This window comes from Hibiscus syriacus, unplaced genomic scaffold (assembly GCF_006381635.1).
Source record: "Hibiscus syriacus cultivar Baekdansim isolate YM2019G1 unplaced genomic scaffold, ASM638163v2 tig00110962_pilon, whole genome shotgun sequence".
In the NCBI taxonomy this organism is placed as follows: Eukaryota; Viridiplantae; Streptophyta; class Magnoliopsida; order Malvales; family Malvaceae; genus Hibiscus; species Hibiscus syriacus.
This window is the reverse complement of record NW_024062935.1, coordinates 654522-676711: the sequence shown is the minus strand read 5'-3', so window position 1 is coordinate 676711 and position 22190 is coordinate 654522. Positions and strand designations below refer to the sequence as shown.

The window sequence follows — 22190 nt, the reverse complement described above, 5'->3', positions numbered from 1 at the left end:
TCAAATATACATTCCAATAATCTTTTATTCCTTTAACCAAACACGACAATCTTACATTCCTGCTAAGCCAACCAAACACAAAATACAACATTTCCAGTAATCTTATTCCTTGGTAATCTTACATTCCCACTGGTAATCTTACATTTCGTGAACCAAACGCACCCTAAAGGTTATGTAGATGACCCAAGTACGTCGATCATCTTGGAGACTATTGCTATACATAAATACCATCAGAATACATATAGTTTCTCAAGATCTGTTCAACGATGGTTCTGAAGATGATCAGTTCGACTAGTGCTGTCAGTATTAAAGTGTGAATATTCTTGAAGTGTTTCGATACGAGTGGTTGATAGGTATCACAGTGCTGGGATTTGTTCAACTCGAGTTGACATGATATCCTGATAAATAGACACGAATCTTGAATACCATAAATAATTGTTTCACCCTTATTGGATTAAGTTGTTAAGAATCTACTAGAAATTAAAGTGTCTGAAATACCCTTGATGGCTTAAATAATGGAATCACTCTTGTTATATCTGAAATCTTAATTTATTTTGATGTAAAGTTTCCTAAATACCTTTCTGATACACCTCAAATCTTAAATGGCCTTGAAGCATCAATCTTTGAATGTATATTTAGATACAATAGCAATTAAACCTTTTTAATAGGGACCTCGATCTTAAAATCTGATCATTTTTTGCGTAAGTTCATAGTTTCTACTCCTGATAATTTCCAAGCGCCTTCAAAAAAATATATGGAACCTCTAGTGTGTTCCGTATTGACAAAAATGTTTTCTCTGATTTTTATAAAGTACGATTTCTGATATCTGGTTTCTGATTTCTGATACAAGGTACAATTAGCTCTTGATTTCTGATATCAATGTTTGATATCTGATATGTTTTATTGGGATATTGTCTGGGTAGGTGTCTATAGACTCTGAGGTTCAGCTAGCTGGTAAATCGTTTTTGTTCTGACGATTCATATTGGACTCCTAGATCCTAGAGGTCTAGGGTAAGTCGTTATGGATGCCTGTTCTGGGGTACTGCATTTGGTGTACGGTTGGAGGGAAACTATGTATTTTAAATAAAAACCCAATTTATGATTTCTGTTTTCTGATATTACTGGTTCTATTTGAAACTGTTTTATTGGGGTATTGATTGAGTAGGATTTTGGAGTCTCTGAGGTTCAGCTAGCTGGTAAATCCTTTTTGTTCTAATCATTCATATTGAACTCCCAGATCTTAGAGGTTTAGGGTAAGTCTTTATGGATGATGTTCTGGGAATTTCACATGGAGTATTCAAATAAAGGGTACTATAGTGATTTTAAAAACCTTTTTTTACTGAAACAACACTATTTTTAAATTATGATTACATTTTATTATGGTTTTGAAAGAACACACTAGACGTTTGTTTCAATCTATGAACATGGTATTCTGAATGTTTCCTCTGAGCTATAAACTACTTGTCTGTTACCTAAAGAAATATAAGTGGAACCTCAGCTCATCACGAAAATCTGTAGATGCTTGAATCAATGAGAAAATGTTTTATGCTTGTCATTTATTTGCATGTCCTTCAGCATCACCTGGTAGTTCTATATTACTGAGCTCCCTAAAGCTCACTCTTTTACTCATCATTTCAGGTTAAAAGAATCGATCCAGTACAACTATCGACTTCAGTAATGGGAGTTCATTCATCTTGGCTTGCAGAGTACGGTACAAGCATAATTAGGGGAATGTAGATCATATTTGATTTTTATATTGAGTCTGAAACTTGTATGATTTTAATTATGTTTGTAATATATGAATAATTTTCTGAACTTGTATTTTATTTATAAATTATTTTATAATTTTACATGTTTTAACAAAAAATTTAATTTCTCCTCGATTTTTACTATGAGTCACTCCGGTGGCCCTAATGTGACACTACGGATCAGATTGGGTCACTCGTATCGGTATGAGGGTGTTACAGTGCGCAATGTTAAGAAGTTGTTTCAAGAATTGAGACACAAAAACTAAGAAGGTTACAACTACCTTGCTAAAATCTCGATGGAGAAATGACTTTGATCATTTGATAAGGGTAGACAATATGATCAAATGACAGCGAACTTGGTTGAGGCGATCAATTCATCATTGAAGGGAGTACGAAATTTGCCTATCATTTCCATTATCAAAGTGACATATTATCAGTTGGAAACACTGTTTGCAACCATGGGAAAACAAGCAGTTGACTGGATTGCAGGTGGGGACACAATCCACCCAGACCTTCACACAAAATTGCAAACCTTTCTACAACACTCAAATTCGATGAATGTGACACACGTCTTTTGTGAACAAAATAAATTGTGTTTCAAAATATTTGAGGCCATTGGAATACATACAACACAACACATACGTCGTTAATCTACATGAGAAAACCTACGACTATGGAGTATTTCAAACATTCAAATAACTATGTCTGCACGTCATTGTTGCTTATTCTTCTGTACGGATTGACTACATACAATTCATTGATTTGGTATACTTGAAACTGTATTCAATGTGTTTCAATATGAGTTCCCTCCCATTGGAAATGAAATGGATCTGGATGAAGTTGATGATGAACCTACAATACGACCAAATTTTGCATTACGACACAAAAAAAAGGGTCATATACGGTCAACAAGGATTTACTATGGCGAAGATTTGATCTAACATCGACAAAGAACCAGACAACTGAAGCTATGATGCATTAGTAGGAATCCTGGACGCACAAAGAATAAATGTCTTAATCGATCACGCACGCCCTCGTATCGATTAATTTGTTTTAAACGAAGACATTTTTATGTTTTAAATATATCATTGAATCGAATATAATGTTAAAATTTATTTAAATTATTAATTAAGTTTGAGTTATTAATTTGTTTAAGTTATCATTCAATAATATGATTTTTATCTCACCCCGAACATGTTTATCAAGCCATGTTAGCTTCTTCTTCATATAAAAAATCAAGCTTTGGAACCATTTTGAACGCGACTTTTACCCCGCTTACAATGTCTTGTATGTGCCGACATTACCATGAATTGAAAGATAAGTTACAATACTACGCCTCTAATTTTATAAATTATAAAAATTTTCATATTAACTACCCGAAAAAACCTAAAAACTTGAAAAATTACGATGTCTCGCATGTGTCTCATATAACCTCAATTGAAAGATAAATTCTAATATTACGCCTCTGATCTTATAAATTACGAAAATTTTACAATAAAATACCCCCAAATAAGCCTATAAGCACTTTAGTCTCTAAAAATTACATTCACGTTAGAGGAAACTCGCGCCCGTATAACGCAAAACCTTTTCTCGCTTTTTTTAGGATGCAAACTAATCCTACGTGTACAAAGGATATTTTTCTAACAAATTAACTTAGGGCTTTTAAAAATTAACTTTGGGGATTTTAAAGTAATAACGCCATTAAATTCTCTTTCCTACTCTAAGTCTATTTCCAATCAAGCACATTCACCATATGAATCATCAGTTTCCTTTGCAAGATTGGGTTTATACATTACTGAAATCAAGGTAATCACCGACTCCATGAAAATGGAACCCAATTAGTTTAGTATTGAGGCCATTGTCCCGTTATTTAATAGTCTTCACACCGATTGAAATAATATTAGGTGGAAGTGAAGAGGGTCAACCAATCTATATCAAAACATACTCAAAGTGACAATCAGCCGTGAATGAATGAAAATATCAAAAATATATCCAAAAGCCTCGGCTGGCTGGCTGCATCACAACATAAAACCCACTGCAATCAATTCATTATGTAGCCAAATGAGCATATCATTAAAATGGTCAAATATGTTCAGGAACAACATTAACTTAAGACGCTAGAAACCAAAACAAAGAAACAAGAGTGCACGCTAAATACGACTTTTCAAAAACAACAAAACGCTCTGCCTCGAACAATGGTTCAAAAAGTAACCTTATCAAAGGAGATCAGCAACGTTTGATGGCAGCTCCTCGATTATCACATTGTAGAACTTCTGGATGTCATACAGCATTCTTTCGTCATCGTTCGTAACAAAGTTAATGGCCACACCTTTTCTTCCAAACCTTCCACTTCTTCCAATACGGTGGAGGTAGTTTTCTGGTTGGGTCGGCAGATCGTAGTTTATAACAAGGGATACTTGCTGCACATCAATACCACGAGCAAGGAGATCAGTAGTGATGAGAACACGAGAAGAACCAGAGCGGAATTCTCGCATGATGATATCACGAGTATTTTGGTCCATATCTCCATGTGTTGCAGAAACTGTGTGGTCACGGCTACGCATCTTGTCGGTCAGCCAGTCAACCTTGCGTCTTGTGTTCACAAAGATGACACTCTGGGTGATGGCAAGGGTCTCATAGAGATCACAAAGAGTTTCGAGCTTCCAATCCTCCTTTTCAACATTCACATAAAACTGTTTGATACCCTCAAGGGTGAGCTCATCACGCTTAACCAAAATTCTCACTGGTTTGTTCATGAACTTCCTGGTGATCTCAAGGGCTTCAGGTGGCATTGTAGCAGAAAATACTCCAACCTGAATCTTAGCTGGCAGCAGTTGGAAGATATCATAGATCTGATAAAAATGTCATTACCAGAGCACAAAATATATAAAAAAAAATGCTTTCCAATTCAAAAATCACTTGAAGCGAGTATAAAAAGATGAAATAACAAACCTGATCCTTAAAACCACGGGAAAGCATTTCATCAGCCTCATCCAGGACAAACATCTTAATATAATCTGGGCGAAGTGACTGCCTCTTCAACATATCAAAGACACGACCGGGAGTGCCAACAACAACATGAACTCCACCTTGAAGAATGCGCTGATCCTCACGAACACTTGTTCCACCAACACAAGCGTGGACCTTAACACCAAGATAATCACCAAGTGCCCGCATTACCTTCTCAATCTGTTGTGCCAACTCCCTAGTGGGAGCCAAAACCAGAGCCTGGCATTGGACGATACCATAATCAAGTTGCTGTAAATTCCAGAGCAGAAAGTAGCTGTCTTCCCAGTTCCAGACTGTGCCTGCTGAATAACATCAAGACCCTTGCAAAATGGAACAATACCACGTTGCTGAATTGCAGAAGGCTTCTCAAAACCTTGGAAAATATTTTGGACGAGAGAATAAGAATTCGGTATAAATTTAGCAAATACAACCTGTAGAAAGAGGTCCTAAAAGTGGCAAACCACATACCATATGCATAGATACCCCTCAGAAGGTTCTCTTGAAGTCCCATTGCGTCAAAACTGTCATAAACTTCATCATAACTTGTGAAAAAATCGTCTCCATCAGTTTGGAGCCTGTTCCATTTGAATTTAAGTTGTAAACAAGATAGCAATACCTCTTAATTTAAATTAAAAAAAAATTGCGCAGGGTAGATGGTATGCAATCTATAAACCAAAAGACTTACAACTCAGTCATTTTCTGATCATATTGGCGAGAGTCAAATTGGGATCCTTCCGGTGCCAAACCTGCCATGACTGTGCAGAGGGAAGAAAGAATGATCTAATCAATTTATATGATCCTCCAAATTGAGATCGTAGCTTTCAGATCAAAAGATACAGCAGGTTACTGTTAAGTATCATTAAGCAGGCAGGATTCAAATAAAATCACTATGATGCATAGTATACAGCCACCAAAAATATAATCTCCAAGAAGTAACATTGAAAGTTTTGAACGATGCTAAAGGCCAGAGCTCTCTTCCATATTGAGAACATGTAACAGAAGAGCCAAACTCGCACACCATTGGTAAAGAAGTACAAGCATTATCTTCTGATTTAGTATTTGGAGAAGATATACAAAGAGACATATGGTTATCTGATATTTGGAACAAAACCTTTACCACCAGATACATATTGCCTGTCTCTCCAAAATTCTATATATAGTTAGCTTTATGGATGAACAACCCTCTATTACTATTGGCATAACTTAGTCGGTATGAAGGGATTAAGAAAGTGTTAGATAATACTAATGTTAAAGCCATTGTCTAACTCAAATACATTCAAACAGTGGCAATAAATAACAGGGCGGATGAACTAAGCCCCCATAGGGGCCAAGTGCATCTCATTATTTTGGAAAAATGCTTAAATTTAGTTTAATGTGTTAAGGGAAAAAAATAGAAAATTTGACATATCATTATTTAAAAAAATAAAACTTTGGACCCAATTCTTAAATTTCTGGATACACCACTGATAAATACTCCTTTCAACTCTGATAAAAATACCACATGTTTAAACTCAGCCTCGGAATTACACCAACCATTAGCATTAAAACTGAACTATCGTCGGGCATTTAGCATCATAAATCCATAATGTTTTAGTTTTTCCTTTGCCACCAATCATCTTACTCAACTAATTGAAAGACATCAAACCCAAAGCTGGAACTTGCAATGTTAATAGTTAAGATCTGTTCACAATAAGCACGTAAAGCAAATACTTTTTATAGAGAGAAGCTCCGATAACAAAAACCTTTCAAAATTTCTACTATTTAGAATCTAAGATAAAAAAATAAGAACTATTTTTCCGTCTTCCCCGCCATATATCCAACAACTTTCTTCTTTTCAGGAACAAACTTAGCAGAAGAGTCTAAAATTTGTTAATTTCTCAAATCTCGAAGAACAAATAAAAGTAACCAATTTTTCAAGGGAAAAGGAACCCAAAATCATCTAACAAGATTTAATCAATCTAAAAAAAACCCCAAGAAATATACAAGTAAAACATATCAAATCCAGATCCCAAACACTAAAGCTAAATACAATTAACATGAAAACGTATCCAACAAGAAAAGAAACTAAAACAGCAAACAGCAGGAAATCAGTCAATCAAAACTATAACACCCGATGAAATAAAATAAAAAGGAATAAAAATAGGAAAAGGAAGCAACCTTGAAGCTGATGGAAAGAGCAAAGGAGGAAAAATGGAAAGAGCGTAATATGGGCGGGAAAGTGGGTTCGTTGAAGAGTTGGGGGGGGGGGGGGAGGGTAGTTTTAATGGAGCCTTTTTCGGTTGATATTTAGGGGGGCAGAGATAGGGTTTTCCCAAACTCCTCGGATCTGCGCCGTGGAGTTTTGAGAGAAAAACCTAAAGAGTGAAGAGCAGCCAATATAAAGCGTTTCTCTTTTAGGTTTTAATTAGTTTGATGGATTTCTCATATCCGTGTTCTACTATTGATTTCCCCTCTTTGCCCTTCCTTTTCTTTCTTTGTTACAATTAAGGACTACCACTTCTGTTTAAGAAGTCGGGTCCCTAGATTTGTTTGGTGTTGATAATCATCCGATTAGCTCCATCAAATTTCCTTTAAATGGATAATTTTATTTATTTTCATTTCAAATATTTTTATTATTAAAAATATTAATAAAATATATATCGATGATTATATTTAAAAAATTATTTCATATACATTTTAAATTGTAGTTAATACAGGATTAAAAGTAGGAATAAATTTAAGATTTTTATATTTATAAATTAAATTTAATATTTTTTAAATTTATAATTTGATGATCATATATATATATATATATAATTATTAAATTGATTTTTTAACATAATTAATAATTTTTTTTATTAAAAATAAAATATGCAACTCGTTAATGTTTAATTTTTTTTATTAAATTATATAGTCTAAAATGTATAATTTAGGTTATAATATTTATATTATTAAAATTGACTATAATATAAAATATATTCATAATATTATAATCAATATCACAAATATCAACTGGAAATCCAAAAACCAAAATCAATTGGAGTGTGCAATAAACTACAATTAGGGTTTGAGTATATTTCTACTATATTACTATTTTTTATCACTCTTTGTTTTCTTTTAATTGGATCTACGTTCATTACGTATTTTGAAGTTTGTGTTTTACGACACACATCGGTCCCTGATAGTGGAATTTGATTAGTCAGGTGGACATTTCTTCCAAACCAATAATGCAAATGAAGAACCCAAATATGACTTGTCCTTTCCACTGACTATCAATGGGTTAAGGTTATTTCATTTATTCTTGCTGAGGAGATTTGTTTATTTTATCTCAAAGGTTGAATTTTGGAGTTTCTAAACTTCTTTTGGATTTAAAATGGACTAATTTGAGCCTAAATATCACTAACTCGAAACCCAAAAGCCTATCAGTTCTGCAGATTAATCCTAGAGCAATGGACTCAATATCTCCTGGATCCATTTCTTAGAATTACTGACTAAGAATAAATAAGTGAGCATATAATGATATTCGTTAGGGCTGAGCAACGAAATCGAGAAAATTGAAAAACCGATTCGAACAGGACTATTCAGTTTGGTTCAGATTTTTTAATTTACGGTTCGGTTTCGATTCAGTTTAAAAAATAAATATCCAATTCATTTCAGTTTTTCCATATAGAAACCATTTGAACCGAATTAAAAAAAAAAGTAACCAAAACACACATCAACAAGAAAAATAGGGCAAAATACATAGACTATTGTGTTGTAGAACACCAATGAGCCAAAGAGTGAGCAATCTGGTTGGTCAGACGTCGAACATAACAAACCTTGATCCAAGGGCAAGGCGCCACAAGTTCACGGGCAGCGACAAGATGAAAGTTAGCTATGGAAGATCGATATGTTGTCATAGTGTAGGAAATAAATCAAGTACAAGTAATTTCCCTATTACCAGATTAGTGAGAATACGAAATAAAAGCGGAAAAATAATACCTGAAATTGATAACGGAGTTCAGCCAATTGTGCTTACGTCTCCAGACTGCTGCAGATCTTTTACTAAGAGAGAAAATTTACAGGTGTTTACAAAACACTCACTACTCACAAGAAAGCTCTCTAGTATTGGAGAAAGAAATGATTTTTGGAATGGTTTTGAAGCTAAATGAGCTATGGTATTTATAGTTGAAACTTAAGGACTTAATCTTGTAAATACCCTAAAACCTAGGGATTAATTGTGATTATCCCATTATCATTTTTCAACAAACATCTACCAAACTTTGAAAAACTATTTTTCAAAGAAACATTTATCAAACTTTGAAAACCATTTTCAAAGAAACATTTACCAAACTTTGAAAACCATTTTTTCAAAGTTGGTTACCAAACTTGAAAACCATTTTAATACTTTCAACAATCTCCCACTTGAAGACTGATTTTAATCTGTCTTCACACCTCGATCAATGCAACAGCTTTTCTAGTCTTGTTACTCTAGCATGCCAACTGAAGTTGAACACAACTTCAGTTTGTCTGTAGTCACCGTCTTTGTCAACATATCTGCCGGATTTTGAGCTCCACTGATCTTTTCAAGTTTCAAAATCTCATCTTCCAGAAGAGACCGGATAAAATGATATCGCAATTGTATGTGCTTTGTCCTGGAATGAAAAGACGGATTCTTTGCTAGATGTATAGCACTTTGACTGTCGCAATACAAGACATTGCTTTCTTGTTTCTTGTCTAACTCTTCCAAGAAACTTTGGAGCCAAACCATCTCCTTGCTAGCTTCCGTAACAGCGACATATTCTGCTTCAGTTGTGGAGAGAGCAACTATCTTCTGTAGTTGAGAAACCCAACTCACTGCGGTTCCTCCTAGAGTATAGACATACCCTGTAGTGCTCCTTCTGATGTCAACATTTCCGGCTAAGTCAGCATCTACATAGCCTGTCAGTATCGTATCTCCACCTTTGAAACAAAGTGCTTTGTTTGTGGTACCCCGCAGATATCTGAGGATCCATTTGACTGCTTCCCAGTGTATCTTGCCCGGATTATTCATGTACCTGCTAACAGCTCCCACTGCTTGAGCAATATCTGGTCTGGTATAAACCATGGCATACATCAAACTTCCAATCGCTGAGGCGTACGGCACCTTCACCATGTGTGCACGTTCTTCCTCCGTCTTTGGTGACTGTTCTTTGGAGAGTCTGAAATGAACACCTAAAGGTGTACTTACTGGTTTAGCATCTTGCATGTTGAACCTGGAGAGTACTTTGTTGATGTACTCAGCCTGTGATAATATCAAAGTCCCTGACTTTGTGTCTCTCTTGATCCTCATCCCAAGAATCTGCTTTGCAGCGCCCAGATCCTTCATAGCAAACTGCTTTGACAATTTTTGCTTCAAGTTTATAATCTCTTGCATGTCTGAGCCTGCAACGAGCATGTCATCAACGTACAACAATAAAATAATGAAGCTATTGTCGAACCTCTTGATGTAGCAACAATGATCTGCTTAGCATCTGGTAAAATCACTGCTACTCATGAAACTATCGAACTTCTTGTACCACTGTCTAGGAGCTTGTTTTAAACCATACAAGCTCTTCTTCAACCTGCATACCAGGTTTTTCTTGCCTGCCTCTATGAAGACTTCTGGCTGCCTCATATAGATTTCTTCCTCCAAATCACCATGAAGGAAAGCTGTCTTTACATCTAACTGCTCAAGATGTAAATTCTCTGCAGCTACAATTTTCAACACCAGTCTGATTGTAGATAGTTTCACGACTGGAGAGAAAATTTCATTGTAGTCAATACCTTCTTTTTTGCTGAAAACCTTTGACAACCAATCTCGCTTTGTAGCGTTTTTCTCTCATCGTGCTCTTCTTTGATCCTGTAAATCCACTTGTTGTGAAGCGCTTTCTTGCCTGGTGGTAATTCAGCTAATTCCTACGTCTGATTTGACATAAGTGAGTCCATCTCATCTTTCATGGAAGACTCCCACTTGACTGAATCTTCCACTTGCATTGCTTCATCATAGCACTCTGGTTCACCATTATCAGTCAACAACAAGTAGTGCAAAGAAGGAGAATACCGTTGGGTTGGTTTAGGAATTCTGGAGGAGCGTCTTAGTTCCGATGTGCCTGGTTCTTCTTGAACTGCTTCAGGACTGATCTGAACATCATTTCCAGAAATCTCCTCAAACTCAGCAAATTCCTTTGTTTTAGCTTTAGTATTGGAGTTGCTTGATTCTACAGTTGACCTGTCTTTGTACATCACATTCTCATTGAAAATGACATCTCTGCTTCTAATGATCTTCCGATTTTCATAGTCCCAAAACCGGTAACCGAACTCATCACCGCCGTAACCAACAAAGGCACATTTGTTGGACTTAGCATCAAGTTTACTTCTTTCAGCGGAGTCTATGTGTACATAAGAAATACAACCAAACATTCTTAAGTGTGAAAGGTTTATTTCTTTCTTGCTCCAAACTTCCTCTGGTATTCTGCCATCCAAAGAAACTGAGGGCACACGGTTGATCAGGTAAGCTGCAGTGTTAATAGCTTCAGCCCATAGAAATTTGGGCAATCCGGCATGTATCCTCATGCTTCTGGCACGTTCATTCAGAGCTATGTTCATGCGTTCTGCTACGCCATTCTGCTGCGGTGTCATGGGAACTGTTGTCTCCATCTTGATCTCATTGTTTGCGCAAAAATCTCTGAATCTCCTATTTCTGTATTCTCCTCCATTGTCAGACCTCAACCGCTTGACTTTCATACCAGTCTCATTTTCCACCATGGCCTTCCATTTTCTGAAGGTATCAAAGACTTCTGATTTTTTCTTCAGAAAATAAACCCACACCTTCCTTGTAGAATCATCGATGAATGTGACATAATATAATGAGCCTGCAAGAGATGGAACTGGAGATGGTCCCCATACATCAGTATGAACTAACTCTAACATTTCAGCCTTAGGTGTCTTACCAATCTTTGCAAAGCTGACTTTCTTTTGTTTGCCAAAGATGCAATCCTCGCATAGTCCGACATCTACATTCTTTAGATCCGGTAACTTCCCCTTTGACAAAAGTGTCTTCATCCCTTTCTCTCTCATATGGCCAAGCCTTTGGTGCCATAGGTTTGATTTTCCATCAGCATCTGCTACTGCAATGATATTCTCTAAATTTGATGTTATATAGAGAGTACCAGTTTTCTTACCACGAGCAATGACGAGTGCTCCTTTGGTAATCTTCCATTCACAGCCTGAAAAGGCTGTGCTAAATCCTTCACCATCAAGCTGTCCTAAAGAAATCAAATTTCTTTTGAGGCCAGGAATATGTCTCACTCCTTTCAGCGTCCAGGTGGTTTGGTTTGGCAACTTTAGTCGAATGTCTCCTTTTCCGACGATCTTTAAGGTTTCATCATCAGCTAGATGAACCTTCCCAAAATCACCACTGACATAATTTCCCATGATTTCTCGGCATGGGGTGGAGTGGAAATGTAACACCCCCAACCCGTATCCGACCCGGGTACGAGTTCGAAGTGTCACATTGACTTTTTAAACCTTGACTCTTAAGAAAAATCCCGAGAAATTTAAAACTTTATTTAAAACAAAATACAGACTTTATCAGAGTGCTCGTACTTAATGACTTATTACATGCCAACACTTTATACATAAACAAATACATACTTTGTCAAACATTTCTGATCTGATCTTTTGGTAAGGAAACTGACCTGTCTTGCTCCGCATCACTCTTTACTCTTCTCGAAACCTACGTGTGAAACAATCACACGCTAAGTCGAAGACTTAGTGAGGCATAACGACTTATAATGCACTTTCAAACATATATCGATACATGCATGTTCTTTTCTATCATGTTATAGCAATTCCATGCATTCTTCGTATCATATAAAATCATATCAGATTAATTACAGTAAATACATACAGACACATAATTCATCATATGGTTCACGTAACACATTTCAAACCACTTATAAACCCATCGTATACATATCACATTCAGTATGCTGTTTAATTACTTATTAGCCCATGTACACTAGTGAGAACTTAAGGTATGTGAGTACATTGAGGTTGTGCACACATATGCTGTCACCACAGCTCGATCAATATCCCGAAGGACCAGTCCATAGATTCCGAAGAACCTAGGTAATCAGTCCATATGTCCCGAAGGACATAGGTAAACAGTCCGTATGTTCCGAAGAACATAGGTAAACAGTCCGTATGTTCCGAAGAACATAGGTAAACAGTCCATATGTCCCGAAGAACATAGGTAAACCCTCGACCCTTGGCATGCCAACTATACCCCTAGCTCTCATATCACATAACATGGGCATTATCCTTTATAACAGTTCACATTACTTATTCATATTCTTTCTCTTATAACCACATATCTTTTCTTTTCTGTCACATACCACAAGTATGTGTAAACATATATCTAATATCATATGTTGCATGTAATCACGTAGATCTTATCTCATAACATATACTTGTTTTCACATATATATTTCATATCACATGCCATATAAGCTCATAGCTTCTTTCACATATACATGTAGTCACATAGCTTCTTTTCATATCTCATAGGATCACATAGTTCATATCTTATACTTGGTTTCTCATGTTCACATATATCATGTCATATGGCTCATATCTTTCTCATGCAGTCACATAGTTCAGTTTCACATATGTTCATATATACATTACATAGCACATACTTCTCATAACATTACATTCAAAAGCATGTTAACACATATAATCATGCATACATATAATCATGTCATTCATATACGTATCATATATTCATGCATTCTAACAGAGGAAATAGACTTGTCGCAAGTCTTGTTTCCATTTAGCACCATAAACTAATTAATATGCACTCACCTGGCCTCACTAGTCCATTCCAACTCTTATCTTCCCTTTTTATCGATCTTACTTGTCAATGATTCCGGAACTCGTTTAGGCTCTGAATCTACATAAATGTACATTTTAAGGCAATCATTAGATACCTACACCTTGTAATTGGATACTAGCAACTTAACGAACTTATTAAACCCATATTCACAATTTTCCTTTAGGGGGAATCGGTTCCCCCCTATGGGGTATCGATTCCCTCCAGACATTCTGGAATTCTGTCGTTTGAAGGGGTATCGGTTCCCCTTGAATGGTACCGATTCCCCTTGCCCAGAAATCATATTTCACCCGAAAATTACTTCATTTTCCCTCAAACACTTTATATATCATCTTCTTTCCATTCTTAACTCTAGAACACATACTTAAACCAATCTATATTCATTTATTTCATCTTAAACCTCAAAATCCTATCTTCCATATGTAATTCAAAAATCATATCAAATTTTCTATATGTTCAAAATCAAATTCTATCACTCCAAATCTCTTAATCTAACCATGACAAGTCAAATTTAACTTCAAATTCTACTATCAATTCTTTTCCAAAGTTTCATATAAAATCTCCAAATCTTTAATCTCTCTTAACCCCTCCATCATTTGTTTTTAAGATGATTTAAGCTTTCCTTAAGCTTAGTTATCATCTAATAATCAAAACCCAACCTTAAAATCAACACTTCATTTACAAACAAAGAAACTTACCTTTGGCTTGCTCTCCCACGTATGAAGAAGAAGAAAGGAGAAGAGCACTCTGGAGAGTTCTCTCCCTTTTCACGTGTATATCATTCCTTGAATGATCAAATGACCATTTAACCCTTAATTTCCTTTAATAATTACTAAATAACCTTCAATATATATTCAAATAATCATTGAATTATTTCATTCTTCTACTTTAGTCATCAAATTCTGAAACTTTACAATTTTGATCACTAACCCGGTATTGAGGATGTTACAGGAAAGATGCCCCTGAATCTAAGATCCATAATTCAATCGGACTGTTGACGCTTAGAATCATGGCATCACTTGTCTCCTCTGTCACGTTGGCAGATTCCTGTGCGCCGATATTTTTCTTCAGTGCTCGGCAATCTCTTTTAAAGTGACCCTTCTTGCCACAATTATAACAGGTAAAATCTTTCTTTCCCGTTGTGGATTTTCCCCGTCTGGATTTCGATCTGCCATGATTTGAATTTCTTTCTGAAGTTCTCCCTCTGGACTCCGTGTGTAAGGCTGAGGAGGTTGATGCTTCACCCGATTCTCTCCGTCGAATTTCTTCGCTCAGTACCAGATCCCGAACATCATCGAATTTTAATTTTCTATTTCCCGATGAGCTGCTAACTGCTGTAACAGTAGCATTCCAACTGTCTGGTAGAGATGATAAGAGAATTAAAGCTCGAACTTCATCATCGAATTCAATTTCCACTGAACTCAACTGAGTTGTGATTGTGTTGAGTTCATTTAGGTGTTGTGCCATCGATGCCCCTTCCGTCATCCGCAAATTGAATAATCGTCTCATCAAGTGCACTTTGTTTGAGACTGATGGCTTCTCATACATACTGGAGAGAGCCGCCATAAGACCCGCCATGGTCTTTTCTTTTGCTATGTTGAAAGCAACATTGCGGGATAACGTCAGTCGGATAACTCCGAAGGCTTGTCTGTCGAGAAGAGCCCAGTTTTCATTCTTCATGCCCTCTGGTTGCTTTCCTGAGAGAGGTTGATATAGATTTTTCTGGTACAAAAAATCTTCAATCTGCATCTTCCAAAAGCCAAAGTCCGCACCATCGAACTTTTCAATTTTCACATTCCCTTCGTCTGCAGCCATCGCTCCCACTCGAATCTGGTTTCGTTTGGATCGTTTCTGACAATTCTTGCGAACCACCGTGTATAGGGGTGTTCATTCGGTTAAAACGGTGGCCGACCGAACCGAATTAACCAAACTTTTTTTTTCTTTAACCGTTAATCGAACTGAATAAATTTCGGTTAATTCGGTTAATTTCGAATTAACCGATTTTTTTTTAAAAATTTTCTAATTTATATAAAAATTAAATATTTTTTAATTCAAAAAAAGTTTATAATTAATTTAAATAATATATAATTATAAAATAAAAATTTTAGATAAATTTTTTAATTAATTAATATTGATTTAAGTTTAAAGTTATTGAATCTTAATTATTAATTGGGTTTTAAATGATTTGGGCTTAGCCCATATGTTATATATAATATATAATATTTTTTAATTAAAAAAACAGTTTACAAATAATTTAAATAATATAATTATAAAATAAAAAATTTATAATTTTTAATTAATTAATATTGATTTAAGTTTAAAAGTTATTGGATCTTCAATTATTAATTGGGTTTTAAATAATTGGGTTGAGCCCATATGTTATATATAATATATTTAATATTTAAAATTTAATTTCGGTTAATTAACCGAATTCGAACCGAATTAACCGTTAACCGAATTCTAAAAATTTTCTTAACCGTTAACCGAATCGAACTAATTCGATAACTGAACCGAATTAACCGAACTAATTCGATTCGATCGGTTAACCGAATTAGTTCGGTTATTTGAACACCCCTAACCGTATATTAGAACACCTCCGTCGACAAATTTGTATCGTCGACAAAATTTTACTGTTCACGAAATTTACTATTTACGTGAATAGTAACCTCGCAAAAATTGACAAAATTCACAACCAAAAGCTCTGATTACCCGTTGTTGGGAAATAAACCATTTTAACAAGTAATTTCCCTATTACCAAATTAGTGAGAATACGAAATAAAAGCGGAAAAATAATACCCGAAATTGATAACGGAGTTCAGCCAATTGTGCTTACGTCTCCGGACTGCTGCAGATATTTTACTAAGAGAGAATTTACAGGTGTTTACAAAACACTCACTACTCACAAGAAAGCTCTCTAGTATTGGAGAAAGAAATGATTTTTGGAATGGTTTTGAAGCTAAATGAGCTAGAGTATTTATAGTTGAAACTTAAGGACTTAATCTTGTAAATACCCTAAAACCTAGGGATTAATTGTGATTATCCCATTATCATTTTCAACAACATCTACCAAATTTTGAAAAACTATTTTCAAAGAAACATTTATCAAACTTTGAAAACCATTTCAAAGAAACATTTACCAAACTTTGAAATTATTTTTTCAAAGTTGGTTACCAAACTTGAAAACCATTTTAATACTTTCAACACATAGGAGTTGAGCAACCAGGTTTCTTGAATCGTTTTCCACAACAATGTCTCCAGTAGGCAATTCTGAAGCACATCGTATACGCGCCACTAATGGGCTTCGACAATGGCTGGATCATGGAGACTAGTAAAGGGCGGCCGAAATCGGAGAGGACCAAGCCATTAATATCGCGAACAATCATTCCCAAAGCTAGAATAGCAGGACAGTCTGGACAAGCACCATCGACGTTTACTTTGATCACACCAGGGCCCGATTTACTCCATCTTAAATTGCTGCTAGCAAAGTTGTGTGGCAGGTGGGACATAGCCGTCAAATAGGATTATTGCAATGCCGTGCTTCATGAAGAAGAGACCATCCTGGCACTAAAGTGCCCTCATGAACAAAGTTGTTCGGGCAGAGCCTCATGAGCAAAAGACGTCATCCAAATAACACACCATGGGGAGGGTTGGAAGACGCAACAGATACAGTCATAAACTCGAAACTGGAGCAAACGGATCCCGAGCACGCATCAAACAGAAATAGCCAGATCAGGCTGAGTAAATATGACAAGCGTCGTTTTAATATTATTCCTTAATCTAAAAAAAGAGAGAAGAAGGTTCAATCTGCAAGGACTTTGAAAATTCTGATATAGAAGGTTGATAATCTTGATTTGGCAAGAAAATAAAGAAAATGGTGGGATTTTTGTTGAGAGATAACAAAGAATAATAAAATGAATAAAATGAAAGAGAACAAAATTAAAGAAAACAGATTTGGAAGTAAAAGAAATAAAGCTATGTAAATTTTGAGGAGAAAGATAATTAAGTCAAACAACTTCAGGTCTCGCTCTGCCTCAACTCCAATTGATCATCGAAGATGATTTTTACTCCGGGTAAATTTCAGTTACAATCTACAAAACTCAACCTTTGTAACTTGCGAGAGAAGTCCTATTCGATGAAGCTCAAGATTTTCTTGCCATTTTGATTGTACATTTTCTTGCTAATTTGATTGTACGAGATGCGTTAGAAATTTAAAGTTCTCATACTATTCTGTATGATAAAAAAAGTGATTAATTTAATTGATATCATAAATTATCGCTACATCAACTCTTTTAATAAAATAACTTAAAAACTTAAATTAGTAGAACAAAACAACAAAACAAAATGACAGGTATTTAAGTCACTTTAATAAATTATTATTATTATTCAAAAAGTTTATCTGAATATTTCCTTTATTCTTCAAAAAGTTTATCCGAATATTTCCTTTCTTTAGAAAATTGTTATACATGTTAAGTACGATAATATACATTCATATAAACATTTACGTTTTGTATTCTGAAATCACACACACATATATATATATATAGCATTAAAATTCATGAAATATTAATTTTAGAAAACAAATTGTTAAATTTCATTATCCGTGTTACCGAACTTTTTATTTTCTTAAAAAAAGTATTTAAGCCCATATGTCCATACATATATTTTTTAGGAATTGTTTATGCACATTTGAACATGAATACTAAATCGATTTTTATTTGATATACTATTAGTGTATGTCTGCAAATTAATAACAATTCTTGTGTTAATACGTCATTAAAAATTCCTAAAAGAAGGGGATAAAACAATTTTAGATCTTGAAACTTTTTTATTGTCCCCAATAGCCCCTCAGCTTGATTTTTTTTTTGGCATTTTTAGTCCTTGTGATGATGAGACATTGATATTTTATCAAGCACACTCTCAAAGTAACCCAAAAATTCAAAGACCAAATTGAAAAAAATTACCAAATTCTACGACTAAAATTACTTATCCCTACAAACAGATATAAATAATTGAACTTTTAATCGTGATTAAAATTGTTAATAGGTAACACATAATTCACCTAGTGAAATATGATCTCTTAAATATTTAAAAAATGAACTCGTACCATACACATGTGCATACCTGACGTTCCATCCCAATCTAGATATCATAGGTCCATCCCTAGTATCCATTGAAATGTAGGTTCATTGCCAATGTCATGGGATAAGGCTAAAAGAGTATATTCATTATTATGATTCTAAAATGTACATTCATTCCCCTAAAATAAATGTTGCTTCCAAAAGTCAAAACTGGTTTAGCGGGCTAATTGTACGATAAAACCTGTAACATACTAACTACATGGATCTTGAATGGTCACAAATACATTGATTCATTCAACAAGATCAATGGATTCATAATTCACATACATACAAAGATACCAAAATTATAAAATGAAAGAAAGACAACTTACATCCTAGGAAGCTAAGACTCAAGCCAAAAGAACAGTTTCGCCTCGCGAACCTGCAAGAACATGAGAAAATAATTTATAATTAGGTACCAGGGTATGAGGCGGAAAACCATACGCCCACGAAATAGTAAGAAGGTGCAGCTTCTCATACATTGTTCATAGATTTCTTTCACTAGCTGAAGCATAGAATCCGTATCCTCTGCCATTTTGGAGACTCTTTCTGCCTCCTTCACAGCCTCAGCGGCTAAAAATGATTTATTTTCAGCTTCCACAACTTTATAGGCAGCTGTAATTGCTGCTTCTTCTACCGTTTCACCAGAACTCACTGCACCAACATTCTGCCGTAAACGTATATCTTTTTGTTTAGGGGTAGGCATTTCTGTTCCTATCAAGGTATGTTCTTTGATCTTGTAACAATTTTGTACCTGCATTGGATGTTCAGACATGAGTAAGAATATGCAAGCTTTAAAAACATCCACCATAAAATCAAAATTTCCATTAAATCAGTCTATAATGTAATACAACATCAAAAATTCATGCATATATTCCTATCAAAAAAAAAATTCATGCATATAAACTAATTATTTGCTAGCATGACATCCCCAGAATTGATTTGCTAATAGTCATCTTTAAATGCATATGCGGTAGGTCTTCAAGAATGGAGTCAAAAGTCTTCTTCATAGAGAGATTGGAGAATGCAATTCTGGACGTCAATCTAGAGACCCTTATGCAGTTCAACTAATGTGATTGTGCAGAAAAGAATTAAAAACTTGAACAACTTAACTATGTTCTGTTCCATTTCCTGCAATCTTTGAAGTTTAGATTAGCATGGGAAAACGGCAGCTGTTGAAAGGAATTTTTCATCATGTTTAACACACTCAAGATGACCACACACACACACACACATATAAGGCAGCCAAAGGTATATTACTCATTTTAGAATCACAATTACCTTTTCCAGTTTGCCTTGAGAAACAAGTCTTCTCAGCCTTGAACCTAGTAACCTCCTAAAATTTGGCGGAACCTCGTGCCTTTGCTGCAGCATGTAATCCACACAGTTAATATCCATATTTCCAAACATGCATAGATAAACAGAAAGCAAAGACTAGATCAATTCAAACACACAAAAGGAAGAGAAAAGGCACCCCAGGATAAAACATATATCAGTTTCAAAATTTTAAGGATAAAACATAGATATTACAGTTTCAAAAAGAATAAACAAATTCCATCTCACCTCAATGTAGCTTACAATTGCACTTATATCAGATCCATTTGTGTCTTTAATTGTTGAAAGGGCTTCAAAAATCATTGTGTTATACCTGGTTAAAAAAGAGAAATAGCATCAAGTAACTAGTGAAGAAGGGAACATAACGTATTTATCAAGCAACTTTAACACAAAGCAACATGAGCTCTCTGCATCTAAAATAAATAAATGGATTAGACTATAGTAATCATATAAAATGGTGTTCCAGTAAACTTGCAAAGCAGTGCAGCATTGATTCGGAAACCACACAAACTATGAAATCAAAAATAGAAATTCAACTTTAACTTACCAATACTTGATATTCAAACTTTCTGAAAAGAAAAAATATATATTATTGATAGAAAAGAAAATTACGAAATGAAATGCAAACCATAATCAGAAATAAAAAAAAAAACAACCCTTCATACATATATCATATTTCTTATTGTCCATGGAAAACGAAATTCAGACAAAATTCCTTATTACATATAAAAAAACTTTCATGATGTCATCTGTTTTATTCCACTTATCGCAACATAAATATGAGAATACAAACCTAGGAGCATTCTTCCCATCTAAGCTGTTATTTGAAGAATCACCCACACCAGCATCGGTAGTCACACTGAGAGCACGTGAAGCAGCTGGAGCAAAAGAATTGGGTGTGTTGGGGAGGGAATCAACAATGGCTTTTACTTTGGGTGCTCTTGATTTGTCTCTGGCGGTTTGAGTATTAGTACTTACACTCAAATTCCGCCATTTATCCTGCAAACGAGTGCAGAAATGAGAAAACTGTATTGTTTGACCACAACAGAACAGGAAGAAATTGATATTCACCAAAACCAAGCATCAATCTTAAGGATATAGATAACTAGAAGAAGATAAACATTTTTCTCTTTAGTTGTGAGTTATAACAGCCATGAAAATATAGGTTTCTTAATGACCATGGTCCATTAAACCTTTTATCACCTATCACTGCAATAAATCCACAACAAATTCTTAAGTACTTCCAAAACTATAGCAATCTTAAATATTTGATATCATGAAGAGAAAAACTTTCATTATGCAATATCACTTAACATGAATATGAAATAGGGTTAAATGATTAATAGTTCAAGCTTTCAGCACGTGCATTGTACAAATATTCCAAAACTTCTTCTAACTTAACCTATCACCATTCAACTAATATAACGTCAAACTCACAACCAGGGTTTCTTGATGTCAAGTATCGTCTCAAGTAAAACAATTAAAAAAACTACTTCTAACAAAATAATCCCTATAACCAAGCAACAAAACAGAGCAGATATAAAAAACTAAAACGTCTTCAAATCCAAAAATCGACTCAAGACAGGCGAGGAAAAGAGGAAGAACCTTGAGGTCAATGTTGGAGCGGTGAGTGAGGAAAGGGGAAAATTCGGGATCTTTAAGGATATTCTTCCACTTTCCAGGACCGTGTTTGGTGATTCCTGCCAGAAGAGCCTCCTCTTCCTCCTCCGTCCATTTTTGTTTCTGGTTCCCCATCCTACCCCTTCTCGCTTTGTGTGTCTCTCCCAAGCTATAAACCCTAGAACACCAAGAAGAAACAAATGTTCGTTACGTAGCTGCTGCCCCCCCCCCTTTTTTAATGATTTTTTGGGTTTTTTAAAAGGGTTAATAGTTAATACAAATAATGAAATGGTTAATCAGTATCCTTCTAAATAATAATATTACCTAAATATTAATTTTTTATAATTAAAAAATGTGTATTTCGCTTTTAGCATTTTGAATAATTTGTTTTAATCAATAAAAAATATTTTGTTCGTGATTTTTTCACTTTGATCTATAAATAAAATATATTAAATTTAAAATCAAATGTTGTATTAATTTTTAATTAAC

General features: G+C 34.9%; 1 protein-coding gene, 1 non-coding gene and 1 pseudogene across 3 annotated transcripts; all 3 read right to left on the bottom strand.

Annotated features, from left to right (window-relative positions):
- Positions 1 to 3802: 3802 nt before the first annotated feature.
- On the bottom strand, positions 3803 to 7135 carry LOC120148481 (annotated as a pseudogene).
- LOC120148530 lies at positions 5746 to 5850 on the bottom strand. Its single transcript, XR_005518374.1, has one exon. It is a non-coding gene; the product is annotated as a small nucleolar RNA snoR98 (small nucleolar RNA).
- Positions 7136 to 18978: 11843 nt separating the features above from the next.
- On the bottom strand, positions 18979 to 21905 carry LOC120148527 (telomere repeat-binding factor 4-like). 2 transcript variants are annotated; one of them, XM_039161621.1, is made up of 6 exons: positions 21687 to 21905; positions 20875 to 21080; positions 20310 to 20394; positions 20028 to 20111; positions 19227 to 19500; positions 18979 to 19128 (listed from the first exon to the last, which is right to left on the bottom strand). In XM_039161621.1, the coding sequence occupies exons 1-6, from the start codon at positions 21834 to 21836 to the stop codon at positions 19097 to 19099; spliced, it is 831 nt and encodes a 276-aa protein (XP_039017552.1). In that variant the 5' UTR covers positions 21837 to 21905; the 3' UTR covers positions 18979 to 19096. The 2 variants fall into 2 exon arrangements, with proteins under 2 accessions (XP_039017552.1, XP_039017553.1); XM_039161622.1 differs by lacking the exon at positions 20028 to 20111.
- Between the last annotated feature and the right edge of the window lie 285 nt (positions 21906 to 22190).

What these genes read in the sequence shown, in the direction of transcription:
- LOC120148527 (XM_039161621.1), bottom strand. Translation starts at nt 21,836, where the DNA reads ATGGGGAACCAGAAACAAAAATGGACGGAGGAGGAAGAGGAGGCTCTT. An exon ending in GCTCCAACATTGACCTCAAG is followed by an intron (nt 21,081 to 21,686) that starts GTTCTTCCTCTT and finishes ACTCGTTTGCAG; the next exon opens with GATAAATGGCGGAATTTGAG. An exon ending in GAAAGAAATCTATGAACAAT is followed by an intron (nt 19,129 to 19,226) that starts GTATGAGAAGCT and finishes ATGTTCTTGCAG; the next exon opens with GTTCGCGAGGCGAAACTGTT.